This window comes from Chaetomium fimeti (assembly GCF_033439085.1).
Source record: "Chaetomium fimeti strain CBS 168.71 chromosome Unknown B0H64scaffold_4, whole genome shotgun sequence".
Classification (NCBI taxonomy): Eukaryota; Fungi; Ascomycota; class Sordariomycetes; order Sordariales; family Chaetomiaceae; genus Chaetomium; species Chaetomium fimeti.
The window spans coordinates 1,223,137-1,247,862 of NW_026944332.1; the positions used below are offsets into that span (position 1 = coordinate 1,223,137).

Here is a 24,726-nt window from a genome sequence, read left to right on the forward strand (position 1 = left end):
TGCCGCACCCATATATGGGGCATAGGTGCAGGTAGATGGGGGGATGGGGCGAACCAAATGTCGCCCTAGTGAGAGCCGAAGCGGAGCGGGCGGTTGTGCCGGGCCAGTAAACGCAGGATGAATTAGGGAGGTGGTACCTGAAGACTATCGGGCAACAGGCGCGGGGCGGATATTCGAGGTTGAGGTGCGCCCTGTGAGCTTGGCAGTCTTGCTAGCCTTACCTTTACTACCAAATCGGGTTAATCAGTAGAAAAGATGGTGGGAAGCTTCCAGATTGGTTATCCCATGTCGGGTGTAAGGTTCCTCCTCTACTAAGGCGAGGTGCGACGGTCACTACACATCCTGATTTTGTTTTCCCACTAAAGCTAGAATTACGTTTGTTTTTAAAATAAAGGTAACGAGCATCTCTAAGTTGTATCTGTCGTCAAGGAACCGTTGGAAGACGACTAAGGCACGATCACGGATAACTGCATGAACACATTTGACCCCACCACTGCTTCTCAGCATGGTGGGGCTTCAATGTGGGCAGCAACCTCTGCTGCATCCATGGAAGCTTGCCGCCCTGCCACTTCGCCAGTTCGATACTTGTACTCACGAAGGTCCAGCCCCCTGTCCGTCTCTTGCTGGCAGCGTAGCAGGATCCAACACAAACGTTAAACAAAAGGACTCTTTCACACACACCTAGCTCAGTACCTTGCTGACGTGCGCATGTACATACAATAATCTGTACAGCCACTCACCTGGTACCAACAGCGCATAGGGCTGAGTGAAGAGCACTACGCTGAGAGTGCGAACCTCCAAAAACACACAAAAACATAGCGATTTAACCTGCAAAGTTCGCAAACTCCACATCATACCATGAAATCCAAATCCCAGGAGTGACGTTGCGTTTCTGGGATTGTGGTCAGCAGGTAGGTAGGTTCTTTTTATGGGGTATCCCATCGGAGGGCATTTAGTCTCAAACCAACAGTCGAGAACGAAACAGAATTAAACGAGCAACCACGCGATGGAGCAGTTGCCCTTACCGACAAGCCTCGCAGAGGTCGAAGCAGTAAGCAGACTATATCTCATATCTCATGGGGGTGAAATCAGAAACCAGATTTAACTAACCCGACATGGCAGTTGATCCGGGCACTCTACCAACGAAACCCTCCCGAGACAATCTCCAAAATCCAGGAGGTGTTGCATCGTTTGCAAAGGTCTCCTGAGGGATGGCAGCTGGCCCAGAGCTTGATCGCCCACCGCGAGGACAATATCAGGTTCTATGCTGCCCTCACACTCATCATCAAGCTCAACCGAGATAGGTATGCACTCATGGTTCGTCGGGAATTGAGGAGGAGGCATTGAACTGACTTCGACCTAGTTCCGGTCTGAGCGAGGATGATGCAAGGGGCCTTCTGGAGAATATCATCGGCTGGACCATCCAATCACTATCCGACGGAGCAGGCAACTTTGTTATCAAAAAGTTGTGTACCGCCCTCGTTACTTACTTCATGCACTTCTCCCATCTGTGGCCCAACTGCATCCGCCACTTCATCTACTGCCTTGACCTAGGCCGGGGCACCCCAGCGGACAGCTTAGACGATGCCCTCTCAGCCGAAATTCTTGTCGGCAAGCTGGGGCCCCAGAGGCTGAAGGTGGCAATATGGTTCGCTACCTCGTTCGTCGAAGAGGTTGGCAAAACCGACATGAGCGCCCCTAAATTGTGAGTAAACCGCTTCCGTACTCTGCGGTAATGATGTGTGCTGATCAAACCAGCATCCAAGTACACGATCGCCTCGTCAAGAACGGCCCCGATGTAACTTGCCTACTCGCCCGAGGCTTCTCCATGCCCGAGGATAGCCCCGATCTCAAGACGCAGGGGGAGGCTCTCGGCTGTTTTCAAGTGAGCGCCAACCCTCGAAGCCTTGGTACACCAACTAACAGCGACAGGCCTGGATTTTGTATGCGCAGCGAGCATCCCCAATCCCGGATCTAGTTGCACCGTTGAGACAACTCGTGGGCCCTGCCATCAACTGCTTCGCGGATGGAGATCTCTTCCACGCAACCGCCGAGCTTTTCAGCGACGCCCTCGGCAACTACTCGTCATTCTTCACCGACGAGCACTACAACACGCTCGCCTCCCTTTTCGAGAGTCCCTGGGCTGCCGAGCACTACCAGCGCACCCTCCACGGCAACCATGAGGAGGACGGCATTTCGTTCGGCCTAGTGATTCTCGCCTACGGGGACGCCAAGGTGCAGGATCTCATGCGCAGCACTGATGGCCGCTCCCAGAGGTTCCTGGAGAGCCTGAGTGGGCTCCTTGCGGCCGACGGCTACCTCGTCGGCGAGGATAGCATATTTGTCCCCGCTCTGGAGTTTTGGTCTACCTTCATCGAGACCATGATCGACAGCACATACTCGGACGAGGAGGAGTCTCAGAACTGGAAGCCCTACGCCGAGCAACATCTCAAGACCGTGGTGATGAACTGCTGGCGCAAAATCCAATGGCCACCAGCCGAGACCTTTGCCGAGTGGGACTCGACCGAACGTGTCGCTTTCGGCGATGCTAGGAAGGACGTCACCGATATGCTACAGTCGGTTTTCACTCTCGAAGGCATGCGCCTCGTCTCTTTCTTTACCCATTTGTTCCTCCAAGCTCTTGCTGCCCAGTCCTGGGCCGAGCTCGAGGCCTCGGCCTTCTGCCTTGGTGCTCTCTCCGACTGTATCTCGGACGAGGCCAGGTTTGACCAAGAACTAAGCAAGGTCTTTGCTTCTCCCTTTTTCGATCTCCTCGGCCAGGCCCAAGGCCCCATCCCTCTACGCCTCCGCCAGACAGGGTTGGCGCTCATCGAGCGGTACTGTGAATACTTTGAGCGAAATGCTCAGTATCTGCCCAACGCTCTGAATCTGCTCTTCGCTGCCGTCGGCGACTCTGTTCTCGGAGGCCCGTCAGCAAGGTCCATCTCTACCCTGTGCTCTTCGTGCCGCTCTATTCTCACGAGCGAGGCTGGTGCCTTCATCAGCCATTACCAGACCGTCCGCGGCAGTCAAGTGCTCGACTCGTTGGCCGAGGAGAGGATCGTCCTTGCGATTGCATCCATCATCCAGGCCATCAAAGATGAGAACCAGAGACTGGGCGTGTTTGAGGAGCTTTACAACATACTCAAAAAAGACTTTGAGCTTGCTGTCCAGCTCAAGGCAAATCCCGGTCTCCTAAACCTCCAACACCCGGACTTCTTAAGGGGGCTTGACCCGCCAAACCCCCAATCAGCGCCCCCAACAGAGGAAATCGCTCTACAAATCGCCCTCAGATCAATGAGGTGCCTTGCCAGCATTGCCAAGGGTATGCAGGACGTCAAGGAGTATCCTGTCGATCTGGACAGTGAACCACAGTCGCAGAACGCCAACAGCAGGCTTGCGGGCTTGCAAGAGAATATCATGCGGGTTTTGGTAGAAGTCCAGCGAGTGTTTAACACGAGCGGCGAGGTGGTCGAAATCATTTGCAACATCTTCCGTGCAGGCTTCTCCGAGACCGAGCCGGGGCCGTTCGTGTTCCCGCCGAATGTAGTCACCGACTACTTCGTCCAGCAGCGATTTGAGACGCCGCGGGTAGGCACTCTGCTAAGCACAGCCTGCTCGTTTGTGGGCAGTCTCTATCGCGGTCCCAAGGCCTACGTACCCGAGCAACTTGCACGGCTCTTACCGTGGGTGATCTCTATCCTTCAGGCGTTGCCAGGTATGTCGATTCCCTCCCTGCTCCTCCCAGCCCAAGTGCGTGCTGACCCCCTACAGAACCCGAAGCCGACACGGAAATCTCCCTCAACGGCATCGCCTTCACCGACAAAGTCATGTCCAAATACCCCGACGTGCTCTTCCACCCGCACCACGCCCACCTCCTGGAATTCTTCTTCCTCTTCTCCATCAAGGTCCTCGACGGGAACGAGCCTCTTCCCAAGGGAGCAGCAGCCGAGTTCTGGGTAAGCCTGTCTTCGCTCTGCCCTTCCCACCCGGTCCCTCCCTCCCCAAAACAACCCCCTAACCCTCCCTCCTCCTCCCTTCACAAACCCCAGGGTAACTAACCCCCCCCCTCCCAAAACAAACAGGCCAACTTCATCCCCCTGACCACCTCCCCGACCATAATCGCCACCGCCCCCGCCGACCTCAAGGCCACCATCGCCAACGCCATGGCCCACCTCGGCCCGCTCATCGCCGCCACCCTCGTCCGCAACGTCGGCGGCCACGCCGCCCGCTCCGAGCTCGACAAGCTGTGCGAGCCGCTCAAGAAGCTGGTCGCCACGCATCCGGCTGCGCAGGGCTGGTTGCAGGGGGCGCTGTTTTCTGGGAATGAGGGGGAGGGGAATAATAATGGGGTTGGGGTTGGGGAGGGGGGTGCTGGTGGTGGTGGGGGTGGGTTTCCGGGGGCGGAGAGGGTGGGCGGGGAGGAGAGGATGGCGTTTTTGAGGAGGGTTGTTGCGTGAGTTTTTCCTTTTTTCCTTCTTCTCCTTTTCCCCCTATTTTCCCGGGTGTTGTTTGCGCCCGCCTGTCTATCTGGTTGTCTGAGGGGGCTGTTTCAGGGGGTGATGATGGCTGACATTGGACGATAGGTTGAGAGGTGCGAGAGCGACGAACCAGGTGGTGAGGGAGTTTTGGATGGCGTGTCGGGGGGCGAACTTTGCGTACGTTTCTTGAGATGCGTTGAGGGCGGGAGGCATGGGTTGTGGGTGACTGAGTTGGGAAACTGGAGAAATGTTGTAGCATCTACCGTCTACGTCCTACAATATTGTTGTGTCCGTGGAAGTGTGTACAGTGTTGTGGGTAGGGCTTGGGCTTGTTGTGGTGAGGGCGGAGAGATATCTCACTGCCTCGTGAGGTGTTATCCGAGTTTGACACCATATGAGGGTTTGCCGTTGGGTGGGTTAAATAAAAGAGGTAGCCATGCCCCTCCAAGACCCAGCTCTCTCCCAGAGGCTCTACTTTATGTGAGGGGGGTGAAGTGATACCGGGACGCACACCCGTCGGCCGCATACCCATTTGCCACTAGAATGTACCAGGCGGCGTCCAGTGAGCCCGGGAAACGTACAAAGGTCTATCCTGCTAGTATACAAAATCACACCCCCCCAACCTCCAACCTGTTCATACATAAACCGCCGGCCCAAGCGAGGATCAATCCGAGAAGCCGATGGCCTCTCTCACCGCGGCCATGGTTTCCCCCGCCTGGAGCGTCGCCTTCTCGGTACCTTGAACCGAGACTTTTCGTAGCTTGTCCTTATCGGACTCAAAGGCTGCATAGCGCTCCCGGACCTCGGCGAGCTGGTCGCTGACAACCCGAGCCACAGCCTCCTTCAGCTCCCTGATTTTGTAGCCCTGCATCTCCTCGCCCAGCTGCTCGGGGGAGCGGCCCTGGGGGTCGAAGCCGGACATGATGCTGATAAGGTTGGCCACCCCCGGCCTGGCTTCCGGTTCGTAGGTGACCGTGTTGAGGGAGTCAGTTGTGGCGCCGTTGATCCTCGCAGCGATTTCCTTGGGCGAGTGGGTGATGAGGATGCGCGACTTGGCCGAAAGGTCTGATTTGGACATTTTATCGCCCGGTTTGGTCAGGGACATGACGCGGCGGGTAGGAGAAATCAAGGTCTGAGGTGACACCAGACACTTCGTCTTGTAGGTGTGGTTGAAGTTGGTAACGCACTCTCGGGTGAACTCGAGATGCTGGCGCTGGTCTTCGCCGACGGGGACGTGGGTGGTACGGTAAAGAAGAATGTCAGCCGCCTGGAGAACAGGGTACGAGAACAGGCCGTGTTTGAGAAGCCCCTTCGCCCCGAGGTTATCTAGCGTTGCATTTTCGCCGAGATTCAACTTGCTCTGCGTACCGTATTAGCACCCGCCCCGAACCGCAGAGCACCCCTATTCAGCCCATTACTTACTTTCCACTGCGTCATGCGCGACAGGTAACCGGTCGAGGCGGTACAGCTCAGGATCCACTGCAACTCGGCGTGTTGCGGTACGGTCGACTGAAAGAAGATGGTGCACCGATCCGGGTCGAGCCCCACGGCAAGCAAGCTGGCCATCATCTTCCATCTCAACTCCTGCATTTCCTCCGGGGGTCGTGGTGTGGTAATGGCGTGCATGTCAACAATACAAAAGAAGAGCTTCGTTTTCGGGTGAGCTGTGTCCTGCAGCCGTTTCCACTGGCGCAGCGCCCCGAGGTAGTTGCCGAGGTGAGGCTCGCCCGTAGGTTGTATGCCCGAGAAGATGACTCCCGGAACATCCCCTGAAAATGCCTTTTCTGAGACATCAACATCGCTAGGTGGTGATGGCGATGAGATGGCCGGCCTATCCTGGGTGGGTTGCGATTCTGGTTTTGTCTCAGAAGTGATATCCCTGGGGGTCCCGGAAGCAAAACCCCTAGTTGTTACCGTCGTTGTCGTCGTTGCTGCTGTGGTAATAGTTTTTGTCGTTGTGATTTTCCCTTTATGCCCATCTGTTGCTATGGTTGCCGTTGCTCTCTGCAACGGCCGACCGAGCCCACTGGCTGCCAGTTGCTGCCAGACATTGCGCCCGGCCTTGCAACTACGGTACATAACGTTTTGCCGGCAAGATAACCGGTTTCCAGCCAAATATCAAAACGGGCGTATGTGTATGCGCCGGCCAGACAAACTGTCGATTGTGTTGTTGTAGGTTGGTGGTGTGAGATGACCCTTCAGGGTTAAGTATGTGAGTGACGAAAAAACTTTCGAGGTTGGCAAAGGCCGGAACTTCACGAAACCAGGGTCACGGTTACAAACTGCAACTCACCTAGCCGTCAGCACACGCCTGAAGCGTGCGGTTCATTATACTTGGTGTAAACAAGAATCTAGTAAAAGGTGGTTCATGTTACAGCCAGGGTTTCTTACAACAATCATGTTGGGCAGATTTACACGGTATTTGTACAACTCAACCCCTTACAGAGAATACAGGCTTGAAGTATCGATACATTTAGCAACATCCACATGGCCTTCTCTACCGGCCGCCTGCAATCTTCCTCCTCTCTGACGCCAGGTACTCTGACATCTCCTCCGCCGCAGGCAGCTGCTCGCGAGGGCCCCTGTCCTTCTTTTTCTGGTACTCTGGCCGCCGCTCCACATAGCTCAGGTGATCCCACTTGTCCTCCATCAGTTTCTCCGTCTGCTCGAGGTTCTTGTCCATCTCCTGCCCGACGGCTGTTGACGAAAAAAAAAAAGAATAATTAGTCACGGTGCTCCCTAGAAGTCAAGGCAAATGCAACAAAACAAAAAGAAGACAACATACCCAGCTTGCTGAATTCCCAAACATTCGCCTTCATACCAATCCCATAGTAAGCATGCTTCTGCAGAAACGCCAGCCACAGCTGCACCGTCTCCGGGTTCCCGTCGCGGATCTGGATCAGGCGGCGCAGGGTGATGCGCTCGAAGTTCTCCTGGCTCTTCTTGAAGATGAAGGTCGACTTGGGCACCGTCCAGCGCTGGGTGATGCGCGGCAGCGGCACGGGGCCGAACGCGGGGAGGCCGAGGTAGTAGGCGGCGCGCAGCGCAAAGTCGCAGAAGAACTCGAGGTTGCGCACCGAGTACGAGCGCAGCTGCAGGTTGCACGACGGCACCCCGTACTCGACCTCGCGCCGCAGCGGCTTCAGGTACAGCGCCTCCAGGGCGCGGGGCATGCGGGAAACGCGCGGCTTGTCGGATTTCGCAGGCTTGTCGGATTTCGCAGTCTCGGCGGGCGGTGTGGCGCTGTTGGGGGTGTCAGTCTTCGTCTGCGAGCGAGCGGTTGAGGGGCTGGGGATTCGGGGTGTCGGATCGAGGGGCTGGGGCTGGACTGGCTGACCTCGAGTCCTGTTTGGCACTCGGCGGTGTTTCACTGTGAAGAGTAAAGTTAGAGTCGGAATGATTCCTAGCCAGAATGTCTACTCACACCGAAGCATAGTTCCGAAGCTGGGTCGAGGCGCGCGGGATGCCGACCGCGGCCGAGCGAGGAGCTGTGAGGGGCTATCATTCCCACCATGTCAGACCACCCACGTCCCAAGAATATGCACACATGATTCTCACCAATTGCCCCTGGAGGAAAGGCCGCAATGGCCGTATTAACCGCGGCGGATTCATCTCTGTGACCCTCGACGACAGTGGATGTCGAGTGCAACACCCACCTCGAACTGTTCAGCCGAGTTTTTGGCGTGATGTTGGCCAGGGTTGTTATCGATAAGAGCGCTCGTGAAATCAAGCACAGCAGCTTGCTCCAAACCAAAATTTCAGCAACCAAAACACAAGCTCTCACCGGATTACAATAGGCATCGTTTTCAATCGGCTCGACACTTGTTTGAATTGTGTGTTGTCAAGGGCGATCTGATAACACCCTTAACTGACCCTAGCTCTTTTGCCCAAGGCTGATAACGCCAGCGGGGCATTCTCAGTCCAAAGGCTTCTTGCATGATTCTGATATGCCAGCACACTGTGCTGAATCCCGAGCAGATGACAGTGATGCCTCGGGAACATGGAACCAGCATCGAGGAGACCCAGCTGTAGCTGAGCCGTCAACTCGTGGTACGCGCGGTGCGCGAGTGGGCGCAACACCGTCGGGTATTATGCCTCATTAGCGCCAACCTGATACGGAGGCCGGCATGGGTATCGTTTTGCACGCATGGCTCCGCCCGTCCTTCACCCGTTGCGTTTCCTCCGGCCGGCCACCAGCTTCTTGTAATGCCCCTTCCTCCCGCTCCTTTTCTGCTCCTGGATATCTTGGTACTTGCTCTTGAGCTTGCCAACGTTCTCGCTCGACAGGATCTCCTCGACGATCGTCCGCTTCTTTTCCTTGCGTGTCAAACGGCTGATTACGCCATCTGTTGCTCCCGCAACGATGGTCCCGACCTGGCTGTATTCCGGAATGAGGTCCTTGCGGGAGTCCTTCTTGAAGAACTGCTTGCCCATGGCAGCCACGTCACGCATCCTCAAGGCTTGGAGATCGCGCTTCAGCTCGGGCGTGAGGTTGGTGCGCGGCAAGTTAAACCAATCGGCGCCCAGCGTGTCCTTCGGTCCCTATCTTCGGTCAGCACCATGGACAAACCAAGCGACAGAGTATGCAATCAACAAAGATTTGAAGAGGGTGTCCGTGTCAGAGTAACTATGAACTAAGGTAATCATTATGGTGCCAGCTCGAGTCCCATGACGGGATCTTGCTGGCGTCATAGAGTTTGGGATTTGTTTTCATCAGGGAACACGTGGGGATGGTGGACTCGACAGCGCTTGCTACGTACCTTCTTCTTCTGGGAAAGCTGGGGAACCCGGACAGTCAGCTTCTCAGACTTCTTCTCCAGGACTGACGTCTGTTCCCCAGCAGTTGGCGCGGGAGGCGCCACGACCGTGGTCGATGTCTCTGCGGCTGCAGCGGCAGAGGTAGAGACAGCGACAGTGTCTAAACTGCCATTGCCGGAAAGACGAGCCTCGGCTTCCGAAAGTAGGCGGTCGATTTCATCGTCGGGCAAGCCAAAAGTGACCGCCATAATTGCCTAATGAAGGTGACACGAATTTGTGAACCTAACAAAGGAGAACGGCAGGAAGTTGAGCGAGGTGGAAAAAAAATGAAGACGACAAAATCTGAGGTGGGGCTATCAATCAGGAACTGTTCCACTGCAGGTGGATGCGCAAGCCCATGCAGCCCACGCCCGGCACCCCCAACGTCCGTGCACTCGGCAGGAGGAGAAACAATGATGCCCGGCCTGCCCCGGGTCGATTTGGCGCCGGCCGATTCCAGCCTCAGGCTTCATTGGCTGTCTGTCGTCATAGGGCAACAAATGAGGCTGGAGACCGGCCAGCTGTCCGCGGTTGGGCAGCTTCGGGAAAATACCCATAAAGTCAGCCAATCCCCGCACGCTTCTCCCACGGGAAACCGGGACCTGCGCCACACTTTGCTGGCCGCCCACGTTGTCCGCCCACGCTGATGCCCAACCTTCCGAGCTGACTGACCGCCTGCACAAATCACCGCTTCCCCAATTCCTCAAGACCTCGACAGTTTTCATCCAAATACCGCGTCGTGAGAGCTCCATTGCAAGGTACGTGCTACGAATTTTCACCTCTGTCATTATCACCGGCAACTGCTGCGCCATTCTCGAAGCCTCTCACTCGAGCTTCATCCAATCCGCCAATTCAATTCTCACCAATCATCTAATACCGCTCGCAACGAGAGCTGAGTGGCTCGCGTCCTCGGCCAGACGAGTCGTTCAAACAACCTTTTTGAACTCCACCCATTCGCTCCCCTTCCCACCTTGACGCGCCCACCCAATCACCATTCCGCCCAATCAACGGGGCATTCACGGGAGGCTGGTTGCGACCGTAGAGAGGCGCGGCCGCAATCCCAAAGTAAACAAATGCGCGGGGCTAACAGAGCGTGAAGTGAATCCAGCGCCCACTTGCCGAAACACAGTGCACCAGAAAGGCGGAGAAACCGAGACCATTCGGGCGACATCGGCATAATCCCCGCGCAACCTCCATCGGCATATATTTCGTGGCGCGTTTGAAAAAGGCACCCAAGACGCCTTCCCGCATTAATCTCGGAAGACAAACCAAGCCCATCATGGATCCGAACCCCTCCTCGGCCCAACACGGGCAGCACGGGCAGCAGGCCCGGCAAATGCCCGTTTACGACCTCAGCTTGGGTGGGCATTACGGTGCTAGCGCCGCGGTACGATTTGCCTCCATTCCGCCCAAACGACAAACATCGACACTGACATCACCACTCTAGATCTCTGCTCAAGGCTTTGCGCCCTCTGAGCTGTACACTGGAACCTGGGCGAATGTGCACCAGGGCCTGACCGGCCACTACAAGGATGTCCTCACGGCCTACTGGCAACACACCATTAGCCACCTGGAGAGCGACACACACGACTACAAGATGCACCAATTACCACTTGCGCGCATCAAGAAGGTCATGAAGGCCGACCCGGAGGTCAAAATGATCTCGGCCGAAGCCCCAATTCTTTTCGCCAAGGGTTGCGACATCTTCATTACCGAGCTCACTATGCGGGCCTGGATACATGCCGAAGAGAACAAGCGGCGCACCCTTCAGCGGTCCGACATCGCCTCGGCGCTGGCCAAGTCCGACATGTTCGACTTCCTCATCGACATTGTCCCGCGTGAGGAAGCTTCCTCCCACGCCAAGCGGACAAGCAACCAGACCGCTGCCGCCCCCCAACCCACTGCGCCCCAGCCGCAGATCCCCGGCGTCGGCGCCCCCAACCACGCCGGCCCACATCCGATGGCTGCACCGGATTACACCCTCGGAGGCCACAACATGGGCCCCGAAGCCGATTACCGCCAGCCCCAGCCCATGTACCCCGGCCAAGTCCAGCCGGGAGCACCCGCGTATGGCCAGCCTCAAGCCCAAATGTACAACGTTGACGATATGTACACCTACGGGACGATGCCTCCTCAGCAGGTATGTTCAGCCACCCAAACTCATTTTCAAACTCATTTTGCCCCCGCTTGTCCCTCCGACTGCCATATGAAACCGAGCTAACTGGACCAGTAGGGCGCTTAGGAGGCCAACCCGGGGGAGAATCGACCTGTGGTGGGACATGGGCTTGGGCATCAAACGGCGCCGGAGAGCCAGCCATGGGCGGCGCATGAGGTCAGCGCTGTACATTCGGCGAAAAGGGTCAAGCTTGAACCGGGTCAAGACATTTCGCCTCAGGATAACCTCCTCGCGAAGAGCAAGAGGCCCAATCTAGCTGCCTTTGGGGCAGCTCCAGGCTATTTTTCTGCCATCGCGGGTGCGGAATCGCAGTCGGTCGTCGATCTGGCGCCCGTGGACCCTTTCCTAAAAGGCACCATGGACGCTGCGTTGCACGCTGCGACGGCGTCTCTGGACACTGAGTCGTGGCCGGCGAGTACGGAGAGCGAAACGGATGCACAGGAGCCGAGCTGTTAATTCATCGTACTAAATTGGGGGAATATGATTTTGGCGCAGAAGCAAGGTTGGGTATCATCAGGCTGGTTTTGCCGGGCTTTTTCCTCGATCTTCCCCCGACAGAGCCGCCCAGTGTGTTCAGCATTCATTCCCTTGTCGGTCTGGGATTTTCCTCTATAGTAGTAGTAGTAGTGATCTGGGCGGCGGCGGTGGTGGCGGTGTTGGGTTAGTTTTCATGACTGAATTATGACTTTCATTTTGCGTCGTTCCCCGAAATAGCAAGAGCTGGCAGTCGTATGTGTTGTCGTAACATCGTGTCGGTTGAGAAGGGAGGCCAATGATCGATCACCTCAAGCCGAAGCGCGATCCGAAGTTAGCGAGCGGCGCCGTCCGACTGGGGTTCTCAACCGTTTGGGTGATCCTGATGAGCAACCATGGGTTAGCACGCATATCCCAACTTCTCCCGGCATCTATGCTGGGAAACATACTTCTCCAGCAGTATCGGCCCGTTCATGGCGTCGACGCGGCCGTACTTCTTGTTGCGGATCGAGATGTCGTAGAACTCCTCGTGGTCCTCCGACTGCATCAGCGCCGCCGTCTGCTGCAGCTCGTCCAGGTTCTGCTCCAGCATGAAGGCGTTCTCGAGCCTGCTGACAAAGTCGGTCAGGTGCTTCACGTCCAGCGCCAGCGCGGCGACGCCGTTGGGGTTGATCTTTTTGACGTCGGGCGAGAGCGGGAGGGCCTGGGGGGCGCGCGCGCCGGGGATTAGCTGCTGTTGGCCATGCCATGCTGCATAGCATGGGGGGTAAAGGGGGGGGGGGGGGGGGGTCCATACGAGGATCTTGTTGGCTGCGTGGCTGAGGGCGTCAAAGTAGATGAGCTCTTTGATCTCGCGGGGCAGGCCCAGGAGGGTGGAGCCCATGATATTTTCGAGGAAGCGGGTCAAGGTCGCCATATAGCTGCTGGGGTCTTGAGGTGCTGTCGTCGCAGTCCTATTCCGCTGCGTTAGTAACAGATCCGCCGATGGCTCCGAGTCGGGTGAACTTACCAGTCGTAATCCGAGGTGTCTACGAGGTCGTCGATCTTGGAGTTCACGAGCTCGAAGATGCGTTTCTCGGCTGTCTTCTTGTGGCCCCTGAACAACTCTGTTGCTTTCAGGGTTACTGGGCCTCCTGCAGACGTGGAGGATCGGCCCTGGATCAACAGCTGCTCTAGCTTTTGGCAAGCAGCCTCGAAGTGCTCGAGGTTGGTCAGGATCTGCACGATCTGCCCGAGATATTGAGAGTTCAGCCGCTCCACGAGGGTTTTGCAAACAATGTCTGTGAGGAGCTCATCCAGTGTCTAGGCGAAAGGTTAACGAGGATCAAACTTTTGGTCTATATGGTCATCTCCGTACCTTTCTAAGTGTCTCATCAACAATATTAGGGCGATCGAAGTTTTCCCGCGTGAATTTGCGGAAGTGATGCTCAAATTGCCTAATGTGCATGCAGCACTGGGGATACATTTTCGAGAACGGTAGGACGATGGGGAGCCTGCAACAAGTCGACGGTCAGAGCCCACCAAGTATCCTCCGAGGCATATTTTGGTTACGTACGTGACATCATCTGGAGGCATCTCCTCGTCAAAGAGGATGGCAGAGTAAACCTGCTCGTAGTCGGCAGGTGTTTTGATGTTCATAGGCATGTAATCGTCCGTCGAAACAGCCTTCGACGGGTGTTAGCTCCGGCCAAAGTCGCCTGCATCGCTTGACTCACCTCTTCGAACACTGCCCCGAACCGACGCTGCAGCAACTCCGCATACTTGTGAAATAGTACAAGCTGGAAATTGTTCACTAGGGAGGCGGAATATCCCCAGCCCTGAATGCACTGTCAGAAACAGCGACGTGTGTGACGCAGCCATAACTCACCTCCATGGTTTGGATAAACAGGGCAATATCCTCCTTGATCTGCACTAGCAGTTCCCCATTGTCTACGCTTTCCAACGACCTCGAGGTGATTCGGATAGCGGCCTGGCACATCGAATCCCAAAGCTCGTCAACCTGCATTGCGTCAGTTGTTGTTCCTAATCCAGGGTATCAAGAAAGCTTACATCAAGCGTCGAGCGAACTAACGGGGCGCGCTGCATGGTGGCCTTTTCAATGATGGCAAACCCGGCAACACTTTCCAGGAGGGCTTTGAGAGACAAGTTGTCACCATTGGCAAACAAATTCTCGGAGCTGGGCATAAGCAGGTCTTTCTGCTGCCTTCTAGTGGCTGCATACTCGGCACGAAACCTGTCAACCTGCCCAAGCGCTTCGTGGATATGCAACGCTTCGTGCAAGGGCGTAAAGTCGACCTGGAGCTCCTCGTTGAAAAGAACATCGAACTCGTCGTTCTCATCGAAAACCAGCTCGATAGCCGAGTTCAGCTTGAAGCGGCTCAACAACTCGTTCCCCTCCATCCGCTCCTTTTGCCTGACCCTTCGCTCCTCTGTATGGAAGAAGGCAACCTCACCCAAGAACTGCGACGATTCTCGGACGATAAACAACCAGGTGTTCAGATCTGACATGACCGCCTCCGATATTGCCTTCTGGGAAGCGGGGATCGACTTCTGGATCATGTCGGCAAGCTTGTATTGAGTCGCGAACTTGTTCTGGATGATGGGTACCAAGTACTCGTTTTGGAGGTCCTCCAGGGACTTAAGGGCGGCATAGTATTTCTTTTTCCGGATGAGGTCGTGGGCATTGTTGACAGCATGCAGAATCTTGAGCGACTCCTCGAGAGCGTCCGAGACTTCGGTGATGTTCTGGCGCACCCCGCGCGTGTCCACCAACCCCTGCTTCTGCTCCGCGAGCTTCTCGGTGCTGGCTTGGATCGATTGGTTGAGGTCCAGGATCTCGGCCGTCAAGGCCACAGTTCCTTCGCGCACTTTCTGCAGCTGGTTGACGGAGCCCAGGAATTCCTCGTGCTTTGTTAGGCCGATTCGCTCGATGTCTCCCTCGCGCTCCTCGGCGTAATGGGAGAGGCTCTGCACGAGGGACCCGATGCGGCTGCTTGCGGTTGCATCTTTGAGGACGGGAATCAATTGGTCGAGAAACTCGGGGTCGGACGGTGCGAGGATTATCTGTGATATTCGACGCTACCTGTAAGCAAAGCGCACGAGGGACGAAGGGGTACGATCGAGGCAACAGCTTGCGATCGCGACCTACGAACCTCGTTGACAGCCGAGTCATAATCGTCCCAGGTTTGGGCTTTCCTCGGCATTTTGGATCGGGGGCATCAGCGCCACTACCACTTCCTAATGTGTGGCCCTTCGGGTTCTGTTGAATTGCGGAGGATGGTTTTCTTGGACGATGCCCTCTTCAAGCTCCGAGGTGCTCAGTCGAGTGCGACCAGGGGAGCGGTTAGTGGCCTGTGCACCTGCCCCGCTGCTCGAAGGGCCGGCTGCAGCTTGCGGCGCCGCGGGGGAAGGTGGACCGGTTGCCAAGCCGCCGTCTCCGTGTCTTGGCAGCTACCCCGGACACCGGAGAGACCGGATCACACTAGACAATCTCCTGTTGTTTATATACCTGTATTCATTTATATATCTGTACGTGATCTGTACTTTTTGGCTTTTCGTCAATCACGAATTCACCATAACTACCACCACGGGTAACATCTCAGACCGTCACCGCTCATCAGGGGCACGTCAAGTACCATACTGTATATTACAATACAAACAACTGCTGGAGAATCTGCCTCTACACCCACCCACCCACGATACAGCTAAACTTCCGCATCTTCAGCAAACCAGGGGTGCTGCAGTGCCTCCCGCGCTGTGATCCTCCGCAATGGATCCATACAAGTCATCCTGCAAACGAGATCCCTCAGCTGTGAATCTATGTGCTGCCATCCAGAGAAGGGCAGCCTTGGGTTCTCTTCGTTGAACGTGCAGAGGAGCGCTTTGAGACGTTCGACAAATGGATCCCGGTGTCCGCTGTGGTAGTTGATGAACCCCTCAAAGTCTTCCATCTCTCTGGCGAAGTAAGAAAGATGGAGCCGGAGTATTAGCTGCGCCCGCGCCTCGGAAGAAGCTCGGGTTGCCTCGTCCGAGCAGAATACCATCCTGCCGGTCCAGGTGAAGATTGCCTGAGTGCCAACTTGTCAGTGTATGATGATCGGAACTCGTAAGCTCAAGTGAGACTCACCACGATCCCAAAGGAATAGATGTCGGATGGGGTGTTCTGGGCCCCCCGAGCCCATGCCTCTGGGCTTCGCCAGAAGCAATTGCCAGACAAACGGTCCGTTACTCCGATGGCCTCCGGAGGGAGAACCAGTGCGGCCTCTAGGTCCGTAATCTGGACATTGCGAAACCCAAGCTCGCCATTGACTTGCTTGAACGAGTCCATCATGATGTTGGTGGGCTTGATATCTACCAACTACATTAACACTTCCTACAATATCCCAGAACGCGACGACGAACTAACCACTGTGGATTATGTGCTTGTCGTGTAGGTTAGCAAGACCGACAAGAGAGTCTCGTATGATTCCCTTTTTGGCGGCTGGGGATAGGGCCGCGGTTTTGATATGGTGTAGGTCTTTCTCGAGATGAGGGAAAACCAAGATGTACCGATCAGGAATGCTGTCCACCGTCGTTCGGACATGGGGGGAGTGCTTTACATGCTCCTGCAACGAAATATTGTACTCAAAGTGGCCGGGAAAAATGTCTTTAAGAATGAACAGCTTCCCCTCGTGACTAACACAGGGTAAGAATCAGATCCTCCGAGTTTGTCCTCAACCCATGCGCCAAACAACTCTCAGGGATCAACTTACCTAGCTCGGTACACGCACAAAAGCCTATCCGAGTCACGTCGCCGAGAAAGCACTTCGTCAATGACGTAGGATTTGCCCAAGACGGAATTGAGCTGTGTTCCCTTGGCTAAGGGCTGATGCTCGACCCCAGATAGAGGAGGGGGTGTGGCGGCTGAGGATATGCCGGCAAAGAGAGGCGGAAGCTGGGTTAACGTTCGAGGTAACGCGCGTGGCCGAGAAGGAGAGAGAAAAGGGAGAAGAGGTAGTCGGTAAAGTGGCGGGCGACAGAAGCAAAGCGCACGCCCAGAGTGCGTAGCTGCGCGTGGTCCCATGATAAAGCACGGCACCGGTGGTGTGTCGTATGAAAAGTAGGTAGTGGGGGGTTGGCAAATGATGTTCGACTTATTTTATTTACTTAGTTCAGTCGTTCAACGAGCGGTTATCTCTATTGGCAAGATTGACGAATGAAGTGTCAGCATTATACAAGCCCATATTTACATGCACGTACCGTGCGTGTATGGTCGAGGGATACTTGGGCCTACCTATGATCTAGGTACCTATCTTACTGCTGGTCACCAAGGCCCATCGGAGAGCACGTCAGTCATTGGCAGGTCTTGGAGCAAATTCCAGTCCTTGACAGCACATGCCCGCTCACAAATAAAGAATTGGAACTTCTGACGTTTAGATTTCCATATAGCGCTTGGAGAGTTTTCCCCAAGTTGTTGGACTTTACCACCTCCCCAACCTTTGACCCGGTATAATCTGGCAGTCCCAACTGCCTCTTCACCCATAAGACTTCCGTTGGTCTTCTTCTGCAACCCGACTAGGCATTTGAAGAGAAATTCAAAAGACCTTTCCTCCACAACATCGTGTTCCCAATGCGGGCCTTCGGTGAAGTCGGAATCAAACCCCAAGGTTGAGGAATACTTCTATTATCCCACCTTTTTTTTTTAGCATTCTCATCCGATTCCTCCCTTAGTCTTTGCATTTTAGTTTTTACCCTCCACTTCTTGTTCCTTTCCAAAGCGGCGAACCTCTGTCAATGTTCAAACTCGGGGCGATCTCCAAAACCATCGCAGTTGTTCAACTATCCGGGCCCTGCCTTCCACTTCTACTCAGTTCCTGCCTCAGGAACTCTATTTTTCAGATTACGCTCCTTCCAATTTTTGGTTTTCCCGCCGATTAAGGAAGGGTTTTAGAGAACTGGGCAGCAATCCCCATTTCTCCTTCCGTAAACCTCTTTTGGATCACGCATCGATCTCCTCTTTCCTTCATCACAGGCCCGCCTGCGAGAATTACCCTCACTTTTCATCTTCTCTCGTCAGGTCCTACCTGATACCTAATCGATCGTCGTCGACTTCCTCGAACACGCGTGCCGCATCAAGCGCTGCCAAGAAAGCACTCGGCGACAAGAGCCAGCACGGCGACGATCACCATGGCCCATGTGCGGGATGCATCGTTCAACCCGTCTTCCCCCCACTCGTCGAGTGGTGGTGTCGACTCTTACAACTATGAGGGAACCCCGGATACCAAACTCACCGTATTCTCTCCCGATGAGAACTCGGCCAAATCCAACAGGCTCCTGACCACTCTCGGGCTCGACGGCCCTTCCACCCACACTGCCCACTACCATGTCGGGTCCGCCGATGGTTTTGGTAATACAAGTTCAGCCACCTCTGAGAAGGACCCCTTCATTTCAAACTCGACTATCAAGGGCGAACAGAAATTGTCACCAACCGCCTCGGCATTCCGTCCTCTCTCAGTTCCCCTCGTAGCCCATGGATCTCTGAATGCGTCGCCCGGAGTGAATGCCGGTCACGGTGTCAACCGCCAGCTTTTTGCGCCCCATGCCACAGCCAAATTTAGCTGCGATCTGGGAATATCTCGCTGCCTTGTTCTCTACTCGCCGTCCTTCCCCATCACGGTTACCGATGCTGAAGGATATCTTGCGGTAAGAAGACACCCCTGCCAACTCATCGATGCGTTACTAATAACACAAACACAGAAGCTGGAACGGCTTGGATCGCCTTGTCAGGGTAAACGCAACCTGATCGCGGCCGAAGGTCGGGTCTACCTACACCTTCCCAACGTGCGGGATGCTCGCAACACCCACGACAACGTGCAGCTAGGTTCTCCTCACTGGTGTGCCGAATATATCTCCGCGATCGAATTCCATAGGGTGAGGATTTTCACCGTTTTCCAGACTCCCATTTCCTCTTGACTGACGAGTATTAGGCCTGTGGTTCAATGACCCAAGTCGACCCGATCTGCGACGGCAAGATTCAAATCACGGCATTTGACGAAGGTGTCAACTTCGGCGCCGTTCACGTCGAGACTGTCGTTCACACTTTCTTGGAAACCCAAGGTGAGGTATTCGCGCTTCTGCGGCAGAGCGAGACAAACGACCACACTTTTCGAGCCTCAGTTGAGTTTTCAGACGCCGATATTGCCATCTCCGTTGTTCACAAGTTCAACAGGGCCACGTTGGGTGTAAGATACCACAACCCCCTTCTTCAGATTACGCTAACCTCCATTCTCGCCACAGGGGGTTCACCTGATTTTGTCACTATGTCAGCTGAACGGGTCGACAACGATGTCTCGGCCGGTCGAGGGCTACAACCCTCCGCTGAACGATCAGCAAACCACCGACCACACTATCGCGAGCGCCTTCCAAGGGATGGGTGCGTCAGAGAACGCTCAGCAGCCTAGTGGACCTTTTGCATCTAGCCGGTTTAATCAATCACCCGCCCGGCTTCGTCCCCCTCAGCAATACGCCATGTATCCGGTTGTCTATCATGGTCTCCAAGCTGCCGCACCGAGTCGACTCATGCTTGATCAGACTCCGACACGCGGCCAGGGTGTTAACCATATAGCACCGATGACCCCCATTTCAGGAAACATGCCAATCATGGCGCCGCTGTTCAATACCACACCTCCGGATACCCCGATGGCAATGCACGGGGATTTCACCAGCCCGAGAAGCATGCAGCCATATGGGCGTCATGGCCTTGACACACGCCGCCATACCGCCATGCGGGTCAACCGGACCCCGTACTTCAATAACGCCGGTCATCACAACCATGTTGATGTCAACCGCATCCGAGACGGCATTGACGTTCGAACCACTGTATGCTTCCCCCTACCCTCACTTATGGTGCCGCAGCTCACAAGAGTAGATCATGTTGCGGAATATTCCCAACAAAGTCGACCAGGCTATGCTTAAGCGCATTGTCGATGAGTCGAGCTGGGGCAAGTATGATTTCATGTACTTGCGTATCGATTTTGCCAACGATTGCAAGTGAGTATTAGCCCAAGCTTCGCACCCGTTTAGCCATGTTGACGTCCTGCTTCCAGTGTTGGTTACGCATTCATCAACTTCGTGGATGTAAGTCATTTCTCTTAAATCTGTGTAGGTCATAGCCGCTAACAATCGAGCAGCCTTTGGACATTATTGATGTATGTTTGACCACACCTTAAACCCCTCTAGTACCTGCAGGCCGGTATATCTGACTTGCAAGCAGTTCGTCAATGCCCGAGGCAACCAGCGCTGGAACTGTTTCAAGAGCGACAAGGTCGCCGAGATCTCCTACGCGAGTAAGTTCAAAATATTTACTCGAGAAGCCTGAACTGCATGCTGACGCTCCGAAGCTATCCAAGGGAAGGATTGTTTGGTTCAAAAGTTCCGTAACAGCTCCGTCATGCTGGAGGCGCCTCATTACCGACCCAAGGTGAGCCTGTCCTTGTTGTTACGCTTTACACTATAGCTGATAATCTTAGCTCTATTTCACCTGCAATGGGCCAAGACCGGATCTGGCTGGCCAAGAGGAGCCGTTCCCGGAGCCTGACAATCAGTCCAAAATGAAGCGCAGCTGCGAGAACGCTGAGCATGTCGGTGCGTAGTAGGCCCTGGCCTAGCATTTCGCATTGGCCAATACTAACGTTTCAGGGCTCTTCACTCCCAACGCTGGCCAGCACTTCCGCGATGAGCAGCGCCGCCGTCGTTCTCAGTACGATCGCGGCACCAGGCTTGCAGCCCTGGAGGAGTACGATTACGACGCTCACGCCCAGCAGCACGGATACTTCGGACAGCAGCAGTAGACCTCGCGGGAACGCTCCACAGGGGACGCCGACATCGAAGATCACAGGAATTTTGGTGGGATACCGAGACACGTTAATATTCGACCCGGGGGAATGCGCTGGCTTAGCTTGCTTTGCCATATTTCAGAAGTCGACAAAGGTGGACACCATTTGCATTGCAATTCAGTTGCTGTCTGAGAGATACACCTTAACAGATACGTTCACATCTTGGGCGGGAACGGAGCGAAAACATGTTATCGCAGCGTTACTTAGCCTCGGTTTCGCGAAGCAAACCAGAAAAAAAAGGGAAAGGGAAGGTGTGGGTGGAAGATAAGATGGGGACAACAGGCGAAGGAGCGGGACGACATCTGGGATTGGACTATGGGGGTTCTTGAAGCCTTGGTAGTCTAGGAAAGGTCGTCCCATATCGCAGAGCCTGATTTTTGAGCAGTCGGATTGCGACTGAGTATGGCCCGGGCAGTTATCCAGCATAATTAGGAATTCCGGAGATAGCTTTTGGCCTCTCAATTAGCGTTACCTTCCCATCTTGCTGTTTCCCTAGCTCATCACGGAGCGTGATTGTGCTGATACGGCCATTTCTTTGCCATGCATCACGACGAAGTCGATAAGAGTGAAAACCGAGATTAAAATGAGTCTTTATAAAGGCTGGCAACGCGCGAATTATGGTCTCTACATATATACGTGGGCACCGGCATGATTAGCTCGGATCCTCGGGCAGCGCCGGCAACTGCTTCCTAAGCCCGCCCGTCTGCGACATGTTTGATCGGACCCTCAGCAGCGGCGACTTCTCCTCCTCCTGCTCCTCTTGCTCCTCTTGCTCCCCTCTACCCTGTGGCGGAGACATGACTTCTTCTGCCGCGCCGGCGTCTATCTCGATGGAGGAGACCTCGGCGTCCGCGTCGTCTGATGGTGGTTGTCGCCCCCCTGACGCTGGCCTTGTCGATGCTGGAGCAGTGTGGTGCCGGCGCTGGCGTTGACGAGAGGGCGTCCCGTAGTCCTGCTCTTGCGCATGCCCCTCTTCTCGGTCCTGGTCTTGGTCCTGGTCTTGATCTTGATCCTGGTCTTGGTCTTGATCTTGCTCTTGCTTCTCGTAGAAGGGCCCCTCGGGGCTGTGGTGGAGGTGGTGGCGGAGGCGTGATGTCGCCGGTGTGCTCTCCCTGCTGTACTCGGATGGTGGGGTTAGAGGAAGGGTTTTGTCTTTGAAAGAGGCCGAGGATGAGGTTGGGTAGAGGTGGCGTGGGAGGGCGGAGGTGGCGAGGTGGTTGTTGTTGTTGTTGTGGTTGTGGGTGGGGGTCGCTCCGTTTGGTGGCTGGCCGTTGGAGCGTTGGTGCGGGGGAGATGAGCCGGGCATGGAGATGCCGGAGAGGGAGTCGGAGCGGGCGTAGCCGTAGCGGCGGTAGGCGGTGCCGGTCGAGGCGGGGGGGAAGGCGGGGAAGGAGGCACTGTCGAGGCCGGCGAGGCCGCCGCGGCTGAAGATGACGAGGACGAGGCAGGCGAGGAGGAGGACGCTTTGGAGGATGGCCATGCGCTTTTGGAAGACGACTTCGTCGGCGAGAATGTTGAGGCGGGAGGTGAGGGCGACGATCTCGCCCTGGGATTGCTCGCGCTGGGTTTCGAGGGCAAGTACGGTGCTCTGCCAGATCTGGTCGTACTGAGTGCGCACGTTGCGGAGCTCGGAGAGGACCGTCTTGTTGAGGGTGTCGAGGAAGGAGTCGACTCGCGTTATCTGCTTGCGCTCCATCTTGAGGAGTACTTCTTGCAAGAAGCGCGACTGCTCTTCGATGTATTGGAGGGAGAGGGAGGTGTTAGATTCGAGGAGTTGGAGGCGCTTGGTCATTGTTTTGAAGAAAGATTCTTGCACGGTAGGGGAGGCAGATGCGGAGGAGACGGAGCTGGTTTTGTTGCGGGGGATGGTTGTGGTGGTGGACGAGTTATCCGCGGCATCCGCTCTGCCATCGGACTGTTTTTGATCTGAGCCGCTGGCTGCATTATCATTGCTGCCCTGCGGTGGCGTTGAAGAGGCGCCAGAAGGAGCAGAACCCCCTGATTGCCCCTGGGAAGCGGGCGCTCCAGGAGATGCAGGCTCGGGGGGGGACGGACTGCCGGGCCGGGCCCGAGATCTGTCGCCGGCTGAGGGCGCCGATGGGCGCGGAGTTACTGAATCGGGGGCTTCCACAGGTCGTTTGGGTGGTATACCCGAGCCAGACTCAACAGGCGTGGGTTCGGCCGTCGTTGGCGAGCGCAGTTCGCAAATTTGAAGCGAGAAGTTACCCTGAAAAAGGGGGCGCCAGGGGCTAAGGCCCATTTCTATGGAGGCGCGAGGGGCTCTCTCCTGAGTTTGGGCGGTCTCCTCAGATTCGACCACCGATGGGTTGTCACCGCTTGCTGGTTCCTGCACTTGCTGCGGCTCCGCGGCCGGCTCCGTGGCCGGCTCCTGTGTTGACCCCTGGATTTGCTCCGGTTCGTCATCATGGCTCGGCTCCTTCCACGTATCCAGCATACGTGTGCCATGGACGCGGAGCAATGATACCGGACAGTAAAACTCATTGCCCCAGTGGCTCAGAAACTCGATGCGGATGTACTTGGTGTAAATTTGAGGATGCTCGATCAAGAAGGCCTGGATGTCTCGCGCGTTGCGAGCTTCGAAGGTGCCCAGGTCTACCCATTTGTCCAGCTTCACGGGATAGCGGTCGCTAACGCTGACCCTAAAGGTGCGGATCATGCTGGAGAAGAACTCGAAATTGGCTAGGACGACGGTATCGACAAGGATGTCATCGCTCAACTCGACAATGACGAACTTGTTTTTTGTGCGGCATTCAAGAAGCATGTACGAGTCCTTGTTCTCGACCAGGATAGCCTTGGCGTTCTTCGCACGGGCACTCGTCTTGAGGACGGTGGCGCCGGCATCGAAAGATGCGTACGAGAACCTCTCCTTGCAAGTCTTGCCAGCATCCTTGCTCCGGTAATACTGCGTCTTGCCGTCGTCGTAGAAGATCTGCTCTTCCTGCACCACCTCGTTGGCCTTTGGGGTACCTCTGTCGGTGGACGACGTGATCTCGGACACCTTCTCGGCGAGGGCGTCAAAATCAAGTGCGATCTCCCCTTCTTCACCAAAGCTGTCGGTATCACCGCTGTTCATGTTCGGGTCCCGTTCCCGGTGCTCGCGCTGCTTCTGGGCCTTGATGTTGGCGGGATCCTGCCCGGACTTCCGCAACATCATCTCCTTCCACTCCTCAAACGACATGAAGGAGCTTGCGGCCAGCTCCTCCTCTTGGGCATCCTTCTCTTGCACCGTGGCATTGTCTTGGGTGGATCCCGGGCTCTCGGTGACTGTCGTAGTGGTAGTCGTGACAGTCGGCTGGATTGTCGAGTCGTCGGCGGTGGCGGTCGGGGTGGGACTCGTCCACGAGGTGCGCAGACATTGTTGTGGGAGGGTGTGGGTGATGTAATTGATGGTTCTTGACTCGCAGACCTCTGTAGCAGCCGGCGCGGCGGTCACGGCCGTCTCAGAGCCGGACCTGGAGCCATGGGCGGCGAGTGCGTGGAGTCCCAGGACCACTAGCGCCGGCGTCAATGTTTTTGGCCAATTTGCCGAGGCGCGCATTCTTTCCTCAGGCCGTTGCTCGAGGTTCCAGCTTGTCCATGGCGCTGTCGTGAAAGAGAACAGTCGTCGTGGGCAGGTGGTTGGGTGTTTTTTCTGTCGCCCTTTCGTCGAGTCCAAGGGTCGTGCAGTTTAGTTCCCTTTGTCATTGGCGCTCTACCAAAAGAGAAGGGGCCTGCAGCTGCAAGCTGTCATTCATCATTCAAGGGGTCCAGGCGAGCCAGGGTCCAGAGCTCGAGGGGGCGAATGCACGGCTTGGGTTAGGGTTGCATTAAGTCCCCCTCGTCTCAACTCGTGAAACCGAGTCTGGTCTGTTCTGGCCAATTTCTACACAGCACCACTCTCACAAAGAATTGATTCCATTCTATC

General features: G+C 55.7%; 7 protein-coding genes across 7 annotated transcripts; 3 read left to right on the plus strand and 4 right to left on the minus strand.

Moving 5' to 3' along the window:
* Positions 1-1,006: 1,006 nt before the first annotated feature.
* On the plus strand, positions 1,007-4,460 carry B0H64DRAFT_441885 (armadillo-type protein; the record flags this gene model as incomplete). Its single annotated transcript, XM_062806600.1, has 7 exons — positions 1,007-1,051; positions 1,123-1,304; positions 1,364-1,705; positions 1,759-1,885; positions 1,933-3,718; positions 3,775-3,959; positions 4,086-4,460. The coding sequence occupies 7 exons, from the start codon at positions 1,007-1,009 to the stop codon at positions 4,458-4,460; spliced, it is 3,042 nt and encodes a 1,013-aa protein (XP_062659003.1).
* A 485-nt stretch (positions 4,461-4,945) lies between these two features.
* On the minus strand, positions 4,946-9,584 carry B0H64DRAFT_424210 (uncharacterized protein). Its single transcript, XM_062805638.1, has 10 exons — positions 9,242-9,584; positions 8,692-9,023; positions 8,138-8,198; positions 8,040-8,093; positions 7,906-7,979; positions 7,819-7,851; positions 7,267-7,724; positions 6,983-7,178; positions 5,904-6,360; positions 4,946-5,841 (listed from the first exon to the last, which is right to left on the minus strand). The coding sequence occupies exons 1-10, from the start codon at positions 9,485-9,487 to the stop codon at positions 5,146-5,148; spliced, it is 2,607 nt and encodes an 868-aa protein (XP_062659004.1). The 5' UTR covers positions 9,488-9,584; the 3' UTR covers positions 4,946-5,145.
* Positions 9,585-10,557: 973 nt separating this feature from the next.
* Positions 10,558-11,910, plus strand: B0H64DRAFT_323185 (histone-fold-containing protein; the record flags this gene model as incomplete). Its single annotated transcript, XM_062800599.1, has 3 exons — positions 10,558-10,665; positions 10,726-11,418; positions 11,524-11,910. 3 exons carry the CDS (start codon positions 10,558-10,560, stop codon positions 11,908-11,910), a joined length of 1,188 nt encoding a protein of 395 aa, XP_062659005.1.
* On the minus strand, positions 11,867-15,270 carry B0H64DRAFT_146954 (exocyst complex subunit Sec15-like-domain-containing protein). The gene is made up of 10 exons (XM_062798367.1): positions 15,081-15,270; positions 13,978-14,991; positions 13,796-13,927; positions 13,644-13,745; positions 13,484-13,593; positions 13,286-13,421; positions 12,938-13,230; positions 12,725-12,881; positions 12,378-12,631; positions 11,867-12,310 (listed from the first exon to the last, which is right to left on the minus strand). The coding sequence occupies exons 1-10, from the start codon at positions 15,129-15,131 to the stop codon at positions 12,235-12,237; spliced, it is 2,325 nt and encodes a 774-aa protein (XP_062659006.1). The 5' UTR covers positions 15,132-15,270; the 3' UTR covers positions 11,867-12,234.
* A 374-nt stretch (positions 15,271-15,644) lies between these two features.
* On the minus strand, positions 15,645-16,990 carry B0H64DRAFT_459794 (kinase-like domain-containing protein; the record flags this gene model as incomplete). The annotated part of the gene is made up of 4 exons (XM_062807453.1): positions 15,645-15,995; positions 16,055-16,278; positions 16,334-16,602; positions 16,680-16,990. Coding segments are annotated over 4 exons (1,155 nt in total), but the record flags the coding sequence as incomplete, so codon positions are not given.
* A 1,103-nt stretch (positions 16,991-18,093) lies between these two features.
* On the plus strand, positions 18,094-20,897 carry B0H64DRAFT_424212 (uncharacterized protein; the record flags this gene model as incomplete). The annotated part of the gene is made up of 9 exons (XM_062805639.1): positions 18,094-18,609; positions 18,694-18,837; positions 18,894-19,148; positions 19,234-19,785; positions 19,835-19,956; positions 19,990-20,043; positions 20,180-20,386; positions 20,462-20,550; positions 20,605-20,897. The coding sequence occupies 9 exons, from the start codon at positions 18,094-18,096 to the stop codon at positions 20,754-20,756; spliced, it is 2,091 nt and encodes a 696-aa protein (XP_062659008.1). The 3' UTR covers positions 20,757-20,897.
* Positions 20,898-21,338: 441 nt separating this feature from the next.
* B0H64DRAFT_395467 (UNC-like C-terminal-domain-containing protein) lies at positions 21,339-24,504 on the minus strand. Its single transcript, XM_062803771.1, has one exon. The coding sequence runs from the start codon at positions 24,358-24,360 to the stop codon at positions 21,454-21,456; it is 2,907 nt and encodes a 968-aa protein (XP_062659009.1). The 5' UTR covers positions 24,361-24,504; the 3' UTR covers positions 21,339-21,453.
* Positions 24,505-24,726: the final 222 nt, after the last annotated feature.

What these genes read in the sequence shown, in the direction of transcription:
- B0H64DRAFT_424210 (XM_062805638.1), bottom strand. Translation starts at nt 9,487, where the DNA reads ATGGCGGTCACTTTTGGCTTGCCCGACGATGAAATCGACCGCCTACTT. An exon ending in AAAAGGAGCGGGAGGAAGGG is followed by an intron (nt 8,199 to 8,691) that starts GCATTACAAGAA and finishes TGATTTCACGAG; the next exon opens with CGCTCTTATCGATAACAACC. An exon ending in CTTTCCTCCAGGGGCAATTG is followed by an intron (nt 7,980 to 8,039) that starts GTGAGAATCATG and finishes TGGGAATGATAG; the next exon opens with CCCCTCACAGCTCCTCGCTC.
- B0H64DRAFT_146954 (XM_062798367.1), bottom strand. Translation starts at nt 15,131, where the DNA reads ATGCCGAGGAAAGCCCAAACCTGGGACGATTATGACTCGGCTGTCAAC. An exon ending in TAGTTCGCTCGACGCTTGAT is followed by an intron (nt 13,928 to 13,977) that starts GTAAGCTTTCTT and finishes GACGCAATGCAG; the next exon opens with GTTGACGAGCTTTGGGATTC. An exon ending in TGTTTATCCAAACCATGGAG is followed by an intron (nt 13,746 to 13,795) that starts GTGAGTTATGGC and finishes CAGTGCATTCAG; the next exon opens with GGCTGGGGATATTCCGCCTC.
- B0H64DRAFT_395467 (XM_062803771.1), bottom strand. Translation starts at nt 24,360, where the DNA reads ATGCGCGCCTCGGCAAATTGGCCAAAAACATTGACGCCGGCGCTAGTG.